Source organism: Psammomys obesus, unplaced genomic scaffold (genome assembly GCF_907164565.1).
Source record: "Psammomys obesus unplaced genomic scaffold, mPsaObe1.curated_primary_1811, whole genome shotgun sequence".
In the NCBI taxonomy this organism is placed as follows: domain Eukaryota; kingdom Metazoa; phylum Chordata; class Mammalia; order Rodentia; family Muridae; genus Psammomys; species Psammomys obesus.
The window spans coordinates 1,606,573-1,619,054 of record NW_026589447.1 but is presented as its reverse complement, the minus strand read 5'-3'; the positions used below and the strand labels follow the sequence as shown (position 1 = coordinate 1,619,054).

At 46.5% G+C, this 12,482-nt stretch overlaps 1 protein-coding gene across 1 annotated transcript in view; it reads left to right on the top strand.

Annotated features, from left to right (window-relative positions):
* The first annotated feature begins 9,346 nt into the window (after window positions 1-9,346).
* Window positions 9,347-12,482, top strand: part of Nalf2 (NALCN channel auxiliary factor 2) — a 30,995-nt gene continuing 27,859 nt past the window's right edge. Inside the window, exon 1 of the mRNA XM_055605068.1 lies at window positions 9,347-11,150. Within this exon, the coding sequence (XP_055461043.1) occupies window positions 10,296-11,150 (855 nt within the window). The 5' untranslated portion in view covers window positions 9,347-10,295. The remainder of the gene's footprint in view (window positions 11,151-12,482) is intronic.

Sequence of the window (12,482 nt, the reverse complement as noted above, 5' to 3'; positions counted from 1 at the left end):
TCTTCTTCTTCTTCTTCTTCTTCTTCTTCTTCTTCTTCTTCTTCTTCATATTCTTCAAGTTTGCGATGATTTGTGTTGTTTTTCTTGTTTCTGAGCAAGAATCATAAGAGAGAGAACAGAGAGATAAACATGAGAAAAAGAGAGAGAGAAACTAGAGAGGGTAAAGTTGGGTTCTAGAGAAGTGATAAAGGTCTTAGAGTTGGGTGAAGGAAACAAATGTACTAAAAATATATTGTATTAAAATGTTTTGAGAAGATTTTTTTTAAATGGCTGAGGGGCACAGTGTGGATGTGTAGATAACATTCTATTTTTAATAAAGTGGCATATGATGACCAGGTGACTGGCAGTGCAACTACTTATGTATGGCTGGACTAAAAGACTTCCAAATACAGAAAACTTACTGACAGACTGGATATGAAGAAGAGGGAACTCAGATGACTCTTTGTCTTTGGAGCTGCTAACTGGATATTTGAGAGTATCATTGATTAAAAGAGAGGGAACTGATAGAGAACCCAGCTCTAAGGGGGAAGATGATGGGCTTGGCCTTGAATTGTTATTTGAGCCATAATTCAAACATCTCAGTAAAGACAAAGATGTGGGATGCAAACCATGAGTATGAATGCATGAGATTTCCTGAGAAAACAGTAGAGAATAAGAAAGATAGACTCTGGGAACTCTAACATTTAGTCTCAGTGACTCAGGAGGCAGAGGCAACTTGGGCTGCTGACTAAGTTCAAGGTCAACTTTTGCAGCTCCGTGAGACCTCTGTGCCACAAAAAAAGTAGAAAGGGGGCTCTTGATGCAGATCAGCCATAGATCAAAAGACACCTTAAAACATTCTCAAATAGGCAGGAAGAAAAACAGAAAAGGAAGTTTATGGAAGAAAATCTCAACAAAGAAGAAATGGCCAATCATGTCAAAGGCCACTGAAGATTTAGGTAAAATAAGAATTGAAAACATCTTTTGAATTTACTAACACTTTGGAGAAAGAAGATTCAGGTTGTTTATAGGAGGTTGGAGTAGGCTGAAACAAATCTTCTTGTTTCAGAAGAAATTTCTTTGGAAGGAAAGAGTGACTTGGGGAGCATTAATCTAAGATAAGAGGGACTATTTCATCTGCTACTAAGAAGCACCGACTTGAAGGAAAGTGTCTTACTGTATGGGAGAGAAAATTTAATAATAGGAGACAGTAGGAAGGGATAAACTATAATGTCATTCCTAAAAAGAAAAGATGACTCCTCCACCATTGCATACAAGAGGACCTATGGAGAAGATAGAAGAGCTGATGTGTAGATACGGTGGCAGTGAAATAGGTGACAAGGTTATCTGCTAAAAGTAAGAAGGTAGACATGGTTTGAAAAACCATGAGGTTGAAGGTTTGAGAAAAGAGTGAAGAAGGTTATAAACAGTCATCCTGGAGAATGAGAAGCACTTAAGAAATTTAGTACAGAGAAGAACTGTAAAGCAGTGATGAGGGCTTTACTGAGGTACAGGTGGTGACAGTGAGTGGACATAACTGAGCTATGGAGGAAAATGATGAAATTGAAGAACCAGGAGACCCAAGTGATGGTTGGATAATCACCATATATACCGATATTACCTCGGATGATGGCCATCCTTGTGGTGGTAGGTGGGGAAGCCAGGGAGACAGAAAGCAGAGTCTTCACTGAGAGAGTAGTTGTATTGTTTTCATAGGGGTGACCTAACCAATTGTCACAAACTGAGTGCCTTGAAACACAAGTTAATGAATAGACAGGCCAGAAATTCTAAGTACGGGTGTCAAATGCTTGGTTGTTTCTATTGGCTTCCACTGAAGATTCTTTGCATGACTAACTTTCAGCTTCTGGTAGCCACCAGCAATTCTTGGTGCACAGCTACATCGCTCCAATCTCTGCCCCTGTTACCACAGGTCTGCAAGTTGTCTCTGTGTACAATGGTGTTCAAATGTTTAAGAAAATCAATCATGGGACTGGGGCCCACTCCACTGTATGATGTTCTCATCTTAATCCAGTCTTAATCTTCAAAGACCCTGTGTTCAAATAAGTTTGCAGGTCCTTCATAGGTATTCTGAGATTAGGATCCCAAAACATCTCTTTAGTGGCACATTTCAACTGACTACAGAAAGAATGATCAAGAGATTGGTTAAGTGACGGCAGTGGGAGTATCTAAGACATCCAAAGTGATATAAGACTCCAAAACGTGTGGTTTGTTCAAGAAAAAGCAGAAGATCTTAATGTGGTAGTAAGGGGCAAGCAAAACTCTTAACCAAACAGCTGACCACACAATAATGGAAAAGGCAACTAGCAGATCTCATAGAAGGCTGCAGAGGAATCAGGGTCCTTTATTTAGAGTTAGGTTTCAGTTAGGACAAAGGTTTTGAGAATGCCAGTTGAGGAGAGCTGACAGACTGGCAGTTTTGGAAAATAGAGAAAAAAAATATATATATATATATATATATATTATATTATATATATATATATAATGAGCCTAGATTGACTGAAGATAAAAGCAGAGCAGTTTGTGAATCAGTGTAAGGGTGGATATGGGGCTTACATGTTGGGAGTTGACTAAAACTTTTAAAACATGTAGGGCAGAGTGAAGTTATTCCCAGAAGCTTTGAGGAGGTGGGCTCTGGACCTGAGCCTAGTGGCTAGAAATGTGGCCCAGTCTGCCAGAGTTGATGGCAGCCGCGGTACTTTCAGCATAGGCACACTGAAGGCTCTAGAGTACTAGTGATTCGAGGGGAAGCCATCTCAGCTCCTTTGTTTCCTAAAGTGCCTATTAGGATAAGGCCACTCCATCAGTGACCTAGAAATGCTGCCACCTTCTTCGTATTAAACATGGGAACTGAGCCCGGGAGGGGCTGGAGCATGCCTTCACTCCCAGCACTCGGGAGAGAGGCAGGAGGATCTCGGTGAAAAAATACTACATTTTATCTTATACACAGTATCTATATTTTAGGAAGATATGAAAGGAGAAAATTAATTCTTTGAGGGAAAGGAAGAGGACCAGAAGGAGGTTAGAAGGGGCATATTAAAGGGTAATGTGGATGAATATTATCAGAGTATGTCTTTTGTGTATGAAAATGTTATAATGAAATGTATTATTATGTATGATTATACACTAATAAATGTTTCTATTTGGAAAGGAAAAAAAGCTAAGTGACAATATGTACAAATACATAAAACATTATCGGCTGCACATTATGTTCTATGGTTCTATGTAAGTGTTCATTTTGATTGTTGGTTATTCTCTCTCCTGCCCTCCTATTAATCAGTTGATACTATTCTGCTTGCTATCACCCCCATGGCTTTTGACCCCAATCTAAATGAGCTCAACCTTCTGTTCTGTGTGCTCTTCTCTGGAGCTGTTTACCTCCAGACTGAAGAAGCCCAGAGCTTTCAACTGTTTTCCATATGGTGTTGCTGCTGTTATTCCAGCCTGGTAACTCACTTTTAGATATCTTGCACTTTATCATTGTATGGCAGTTTAAATGGGCTGTCTAGACTAGATCCCAGTGCTTCAGGTAGGATGTAACAAGTGTGGGAAAGAGAAAAAAACATCACTTCTCTTGTTCTGATTCTATACTGCTATTAATGCAGCCTAAAAATCTAATTAGGTTTTTTTGGCAGCATCATCACTCTGTTGGCTCACATTGACTTTACAATCAAATCAAGGTCTTTTTCACATATGCTGTTGTTAAACCAGGCAGTTGTCTTCTATTCTGTACTAGAGGAACAAACCAGCTATAATTGCTAGGAGAAATTCCTGTGCAGCAATCAAAGTCAAGTATCAGAAGAGTTTTGTTATAAGAAAAAGACAGTCCAGGTAAGCTGTTGATAGTTGGGAGTCATGATAGATGCTACAAGCTTCCTACTCAATAATGATTTTCCTCTTCTTCCTTATTTACAGAATTCCACCATTGTTAGAATGGCAATGTGCTAAGCAAAAAATACTGGATTTCCCAGCTTCCTTTGTGTAGCTCAGAATGTTCATATAACATAGTTGTAGTTAAAGAGGTATAGGTGTCTATCACTGGATACAGAATATCATTATGAATGAAAAAAAAGCTCTATAAACTGACCTTTGCCTTTAGTCTTCTCATTAGGTGTTTTCCTGGATCCTCTTGTCTAGAATACAGACAAGAAGCTCAGAGATAAAGCACAATGCAAATGAATAAAAGCCCATATTAAGAATAGTAGAGAGCTGGAGAGATGGCTTAGCAGTTAAGAGCGCTGGCCGCTCTTCCAGAGGACCGGAGTTCAATTCCCAGCACCCACAGGGCAGCTTAAAACTGTCCATAACTCTAGTTCCAGAGGATCTGGCACCCTCACACAGACATGCAGGCAAAACACTGAGTGCATAAAAAAAAGAATAGTAGAGATGATAGAAAATTAAGAATAGTACTACCTCAAGATCCAGCTATACCACTCCTAGTCATATACCCAAAAGATGCCCCACCATTCAATAAGGTAGAGTCTTTCAGAGGTCCTCTGTGGAAGACTCCTGTCCTGTTCCTTGTCTTCTCCTACTTCTGATGCCTTATCCTGTTTGCCCTTCTGAATGAGGATTAAACATCTTCGCTAGGGTCCTCCTTGTTGTTTAGCTCTTTCTTGACTATAGACTTTAGTATGTTTATCCTGTATTATATAGCTAATATCCACTCATAAGTGAGTATATACCATGTGTGTCTTTCTGCTTCTAGGATAACTCACTCAGGATAATCTTTTCTAGATCGCACCATTTGCCTGCCAATTTTATGATTTCCTTGTTTTTAATTGCTGAGTAGTATTCCATTGTGTAAATGTACCACACTTTCTGTATCCATTCTTCAGTTGAGGGATATCTAGGTTGTTTCCAGATTCTGGCTATTACAAATAAAGCTGCTAAGAGAAAGATGATACAGCCACCCTTGATGAGACCTGATAGGCTAAGTTCAGATAGAAGGGGAGGAGGTCCTTCTATCAGTGGACTAGTGAAAAGTCATAGGGAAAGAAGAGGGAGAGTGGGTGTGAGTGGGAGGAGATGAGGGAGAGGGCTGCAGCAGAGATACAAAGTGAATAAATTGAGATAGATAGATAGATAGATAGATAGATAGATAGATAGATAGATAGACAGACAGATAGATAGATAAAATATAAAGAAATGGAAAAAAAGAATAGTAGAGATGAAAAGCCATAATCTTTATGTTGGGGTGGTGTTGATAACCAGGGTAGCTTAAACTGCGTCATCATCATCTGGGTTCATCTGCTCAAGTTACTGAAGCTATAAGAATGCACCTCTACACCTGACAAAAGCCAGAGTATTAAGGATGCCATTGAACTGCCTTAGCAGCCCTAGATCAAGAAAATCTTGTTAAATGAAGCAAATAAATCTTTATCTATTTAAGCTACAACTTTAAATTTCTTTATTTTTTGTGGCTGAAAAAAATTCTAACTGGAACAAAGTAATAGCAGAAAAACTAAGGATACAAATGAAACACAAGCATTATTCTAAAAATCAAAAGAAGGGGCTACTTAGAAATACACATAAGCAGTTGACATGAAACTAGCCAGTACACCCGTGCATACATTAATAAAAATAAAATAGATTTTTTACAAAGGTGTGGACTCCATAAAAAAAAAAAAAAAAGAAATACACATAAGCAATTGGGCCTGCCTGGAGCCTTCTGGGATGGAATTAAGATTCAGGTTCAGGGTCAGCACTTTTTCCCTAAATAGTAGGCTAAAAGATCATTGCCAGGCCTGGGTCTTGATAGGATATAGGTATGAAGCTAGGACATGGGTATAGGATATGAAACTGAAGGCTAAGTGTCAGAAGAAGTGGGTAATGAGGCAGAGGATCAGGGAACTTGAGAGCAAACTCAGCACAGCATCAAAAAGACAAACTTGATGCTGTATTACAGGTTGGGAGTTGGGTCAAGATGGGTTTACTTTAAGCCTACTCATCTAAGTGTAGGTGTGGGCTATAAACAGAAAAAAAAATTCCTCAGACTATGGAAGTAGAAGGTCCTCCCAGTGTGATACAGGTAGAGCCTGACAAGCTTTAACTGAAGTTGTGCTTTAGCCATCCTGACACTATTCTTAGATTCAGTCTTCATTGTGTGCTTTTCTTTCCTGCTTTTGCTCATGACTTTTTAAAGACCTGGCTTTAAGAGAAGGCCTCCTGTGCAACCACACTCGTCTCTTTAAACACTTCCCACTTTGTCTTCTTCCTATCGTCAGTATTTTTCCACGGACACCTTTCCCTCTTTCCTTTATCCCAATCTGTCTTCTCCCTTGTCAAGGTTCTGGGTGCTCTTCCTGGCTAATGTGTGTTCCCTTTGACATGACCAGCCTTTAGCCTCTGGTCTCTGCTTGGGGTGCAAATGGAGAGCAAGGGCTAGGAAGAAGCCTGACTGGAGCTTACCAGTTGCAGGGTGCAGTGTGCCACTCCAGTCCCTCTTCTAACCTTGGCTTCTTTGTTCCAGCAGGAGCCAATGCTTTTTCGACTCTCCATCCATTTGCCAGGGCTATCTAAAGTGAGAGAATAGATCCTCTTCTGATCCTTTGTGTGTTTCAGGTGCTAAGTGGGTAAGTCATTGTGATATTGTGCTCCTGTGATAAATGGACCTTTGTGAGACAGTTTTCACCTTGTGTGCACAGAGAAAAAGAGGGAGTCTTGCCATAGTGTCTTCTCACAGAAAGCTCCAGAAGGTGTTCAGAGATGATCACCTAGGCCAGCGAGGCTGCTCTTTCAATTGACAAGAAAGAGTGTCAGTCACTGTGGGCCTGCCAATCAGCATAAAACTAGGCATTTGTAAGCCACTAGCCTTCTTCGTTAAACATAATACTGAATCCTCCAAAGAATGACAGTGGCTTAAAGATCCCTGCTAGTGTCACTAATGGAACTCTTTAGTTTCACCCTCCTTCTTCACAGAATTGTCTCCATTCCTTAAACTTAGGCAATTCCTAGGTCCTTTCAATTATACTTCTTCCATTTTTCTCCATTTGCATTCCTTATTCCAGCTCGGCTCATGCTCCATTTGTCCAGTCCTCAATGCCTCTCACTTGGGCTCCTAAACGGTCTCCTAAGTCATCTTCCTGCCTCCAGTCTTGCCCCCTCCAATGTAGCCTCCATGCTTCAGCAAATCAGTCCTTTGAAAATACAAACCTGGTCATTTTATTGTCTCTCAAAACCCATGAAACCTCTTTTGTTGAAGAGGTATCCTTTGTTGGAATAAAATCCTCATGATTAGGTTTCTGTCAAATGCTCAGCCTTTGTTTTTGCACTGTTCCCACTTCACACCTAGCCACAGCAAACTATTTTGTAGGTTTCTAAACATGTCTTTCCTGTCTTTGCTTCTACACCCTTACCCATGACTTCCTTTCTTCTGCGATACCCTTCACACATCACTTTCTCTACTTTCTGTTCAGCCCTTACCACTTCAACGAGCATCTTCCTATCCCAAGACACACATTATACTGGTTTCTCTATTACTGATTGCTACATGGAATGTCATGCATTCTCAGCAGATGTTTTCTAACTTACCTGGCTATGGACAAAACTGTCTCTGAAGAAAGCTTTCAGATTGGACTCCATCTTTTTATGGAAGGGAGACATCTCATTGATATCACTCTTTTTAAATTGGGTTACAATTCCTTCTTTAACATGTCTGCTCCCTTAATTCAACTGTAAGCACTTTCATAGCAAGGCTATATCTGGACAATTGCAGCACCCCATGTAGATCCAGGGAGTGCTTAAGTAGAAGGAATAAATAGGCCTCCTGAATGTCTGACAATTTTTTTTCTTTTGCCATATCTTGCTTAACATGGCCTTTAAAGTCTAAACTCACAAATATATATGGCTGCTTTCTATTCCTGAAATTTTTCTCTCTCATTTCACCTATGTGGAATGTCTTCACTCTCCCACCCAATTCTGTTACTTCTTTGAAAACCAGCTCCAGTCCCCCCCATCCCCAAGCATCCTTTGCGGTTTAGCTCTGAGTAGTGCTAACAGTTCTCAGCTGTCTTATTTAGCCGTTGGTATCTTCTCATGTTGCCAAGAAAGAGGAAGGATTCTTTCAGGCCACAAAGCATGGTCATTTTTAGAAGTGTTCGTTGAACCCAGTTCTATCCATGAATTCTACTAGCCAATATATGTCTGATTCCCTCATTCTGAGGACTGTCATTTACTTTAAGGCAGGTCTGTGTCTTCTACTCCTTCATCCTTCTAAAGCCTTCCTGAAGCTGTAGAGACCTAAAGCCAGACTCCCAGGGTTTCTGTCAGAATGCACTGGTTATCTGAGGTGGTTTAAGGACACAAAAGTTCAGCTTCCTTTCATGCAAATCGAGACAATGCTAACATATACAAGATTGTTAAGATTAGAAGAATAAAGCTAGTCAAAGCGCTAAGTGCAGTATCCAGCAAGTTGTATGTGTGCTCAATAAAGGCTCTTTTCTTTATTGTTATGATTAGTAACAAATCTCTGCTGCAGTAGTCTGTTAAAAAACGACAAGGAGAGAGTTACAGAGGAAAGAGGAAATGCAGAAAAGAAGTATATCATAGGAGCAATCTGAGATTTTTGTGGCGTCCAAACAACGTTAGTAGCGCGGCAGGACATTTGTGCGTTGGAGTTGAGCTCCTAGAGCCATGTGAATCGATGAGCCCCGAGCACATGGTTCCACCTGGCGCAGCTTCCCTAACTCTAGCACTCAGGTATTCTCGGCAGCCTGTAGGGGGAGCCAGGAAGCTAGGACGGGGCTTGGGGGGAGGCTGCTGGAAATCTTCCTAAGGGCAAAAAACGACACCCCACCAATACTACCGGTCTTAGTGCACCGCCTTGCCACCTTCAGGACATACTCCTAGCTCAGTCTCCTGCTGCTGCTAAACTGGGAGCTGTCCTTCAGCACCAGGGGCAGCCTTGGCCTCAGGCAGGACAGTGAGGGCGTCTGCGGAGTTAGGGACTCCGGACCGGTCCGATCCGCAACTGGCTTCAGTGTCCCCTAGACATGAGGACGAGGACAAGGCTACCCAGGGAGGTAGCAAGAACCTGAGGAGATGCCTCCTGCTTCTTAGAATCAACCTCAGAAGTCTCCTAGCCCTCGGGGCGGGGGGGGGGGGGGGCGAAGGGCGGGCCTGGGGAGGGAGGCGGGCGCCGGCTTAGTGGGGGAGGGGGAGCTCCAGGCCTGGGACTCAGCGTTTGGCGAGTGCACGCGGGGGCCGGTCGGGTGAACCGAGGCGCTGAAGTCAATGGAGTTGGGGGTGGACTGGAAACATCCCCAAACAGCACAGGCTGCCGCCAGCGGGGGCTGGGGTTGGGGAGGGGGGAGTCCTGAGGCGCAGGCGCAGTCGGGTCCCCAGTCCCGCTCCCTCCTCCTCCCGGTGCCTCTTTCCCCGCCCTACTCCCCCCCAAACACACTCGCAAACGGGCTCTCAAGGTGTTCTCCGCACAGCGGAAGATGGCGACAGACTGAGGGGGCATGGCCAGCGGGAGCCACGGGGCCATGCCTTTGGGCGGCCGCCACAGCGGTGCGAACCAGAGGCGGAAGCGAGAGGCGCACTAAGTAAAGCCAGGCGTCCGCGTCCGGCGTCTGTGGCGCTGCGGGGAACCAGGTGGCCAGCCCGAGCCGGAACTCTGGGAGCCGCCGGTGCGGAGCCAGAGCAGAGCCTGCCCGGGACCGGCTCCGGCAGACGGTCACAGCACGAGTGAAGCACGAAGGGCCAGCAGCGGACCGGCCGGTCGGCTGGCCTAGGAGGGCGCGAGCGAGGCAGGGAGCTGCAAGGAGCGGGCAGACGGGCGGGAGAGGAGCAGAGCGGGCGAGGGGAGCGGAGCAGAGCGGAGCGCGGCGGGGCCCGCACGGCGGCGCTGAGGGGCGCAGAGCGGCGCTGAGCCGAGACGGCCTGAACAGAGTGCGAGCTGGGGGTCGGGGGCGAGGAGTGAAGTGTCGCGGAGCCTGGGGCAACTGAGGGGCCTGACACTATGAGGAGTGCGGCGCCGCCGCCTCAGCCGCCACCGCCCCAGTGCCCCGCACCGCCCCCCGCCGGGACGCCGGGTTGTGCCTAGCGGGCCGGGCGGCGGCTCCCCAGCTGCCAGCTAGGGAGCGCGTGAGGGGCGCGGGGACAACCCAAGAGAGCGTCCCGCGACTCCGGCCTGAGCGGGGGACCCGGGCCGTCTGGCCTGCCTAGCCATGCGCCCCCCAAGGTAGAGCCTGGACGGCGCTGAGGAGCGCGGTGCGGTTCGCAGCCCGCCCTCCCGAGACGGCCGTCCGGCCTCGCGCCTGCCTAACTCCCTCCAGCCTGGACCCCCCTGAAATATGTTCAGGGGCGCTTGGATGTGTCCCGGGAAAGACACCGCCGCTCTGACTCTTTGCTGCTGCTGCTGCTGGGCTCCCAAGCCAAGCGACAAACCTTGCGCCGATTCTGAGCGGGCGCAGCGATGGCGACTGTCCCTGGCGTCCCTGCTCTTCTTCACCGTGCTACTCGCTGACCATCTGTGGCTGTGTGCTGGGGCCCGACCCCGGGGCAGTGAGCTGAGCAGCGCCATGCGGCCGCCCTGGGGAGCCGGCCGCGAGCGGCAGCCTGTGCCTCCTCGCGCGGTGCCGCGGCCGCCGCCGTCGCCTGGAGAACCCAGAGCGTCCTCGGGCACCTGCAGCCCTCGATACAGCAACCTGACCAAAGCTGCCCCCGCCGCCGGCCCTGGGCCGGTCTGCGACAGCATCCCAGAACCCACTGGGCTGGACGCAGCTTGCACCAAATTGGAATCTTTACAGAGACTTTTCGAACCGACCACCCCAGCTCCCCCTCTGCGACCCCCTGACTCCCCTTCCCGTACCCCGGCCGAGTTCCCCTCTGCCAAAAAAAACTTGCTCAAAGGCCACTTTCGGAACTTCACTCTTTCCTTTTGCGACACCTACACTATCTGGGACTTGCTGCTTGGCATGGACCGCCCCGACAGCCTGGACTGCAGTCTGGACACACTGCTGGGGGATCTGCTGGCTGTAGTTGCCAGCCCGGGCTCGGGGACCTGGGAGGCATGTAGCAACTGCATAGAGGCGTACCAGCGACTGGACCGACATGCTCAGGAAAAATATGACGAGTTCGAACTCGTGCTGCATAAATACTTACAGGCAGAAGAATACTCTATCCGGTCCTGCACGAAAGGCTGCAAGGTAGGGATTGGTAATCCACACCACATTAGCTGCTTGGCCAGAGGCAGTGTCTCTGGCCAAGTGGGACCAGGAAAAAAAATCTCTCTCTAAATCTACAGCACCACTCCCACCATTCCCAGTGTAGCACTGTGTCACCCTGAACCCCTCCTTAGAGAAGGAGCCGCAGTGATTCAGGTCAACTTCTATGAGTTTAAGGTTTGAACGTTTTAAGGCTGGAGCTTCCTGGTGCACTGCTTCCTGAATGAGGGGGAAGTGGGGCTCTGGACTGGCAAAGCTGTAGGAGACAAGTCTGTGCTCGCCAGTCTCCAATCCTGTTTGGCCCTGAACCCCTCTCCTGTACTAGAATCAGTCTGGGACTGGCTGTGAAAAGCGGGGATGAGGGGTGTTCAAAAGCAGGAGGAAGAATGTTTGACTACCTAATCCTCATCCTTTGGTTCCTGCCAATGGATGAGAAGCTAGGCAAAGCCTGGTGACAGGGTACACCAACCATACTGTTGACCTTATATGACCTGAGGTAGCTGGCCATCTCCTAGTCAGGGGAGCCCAGGTATGCCTGCCTTCTCTTAAGAAGAGAACCTGTAGGCTTCTGTCTTCTGAGGAAAGCAAGCTCAGAGAACAGGGCTTATCAGCTCGTGGAAGGGCTGTGAAAGGTTGGTGCATTATAAAACTCCCATTGCTCCAGAGTGGTGACAGGAAAACCTGGCTTTCTGGCTGCTAGTGATGGGCATCTAGGGGAAGTCAGAGAACAGACAACTGTAGAAGGGACCTTCCTATGGAAGAAGTGAGTGTTGAGAAATTTCTTGAACCCTCAGTAGTGTTGTTCTTTATAGTAGGTAGGTGGGACTATACATACTTGGGGCCTGAAGCTACTTCCCTGTATTTCCTGCCTGGCCAGGTGGCCTGCTTTGGAGACAAAAGAACAGCAAGGTCAAAAGGTCAATTGACAATGCCACCAGGTAGGTCTCACACATTCTGGAGCTGGGGGCATTCAGCTGGAGAGTGAGGCTGTTGCCTCGTAGTATAGAACATCTCATTTTAAGGCTTTGAGGAGGGGTAGCAAGGGTCTCTTTTACAGCAAACTGCTCCTGTGGACTTCTGCAAGGTTCTGCTGTTATCTGTGCATCCCTTAGGGATTTGGTGTGGAGGACTGAGGAGAAAAGGAGTAGTTCCTTAATCCTGACTTAAATTTCTCCTCCTTTTTCCTATTCTCCTAACCTCGTAGTCTCCTCCCGCCTCACTCAGCCTCAGCTGACTCACTGCCTCACTCACACTACCAAATGAGATATTCCGCTTCTTAAAGGTGTACAGACAAGATAGACAAACATATACAGC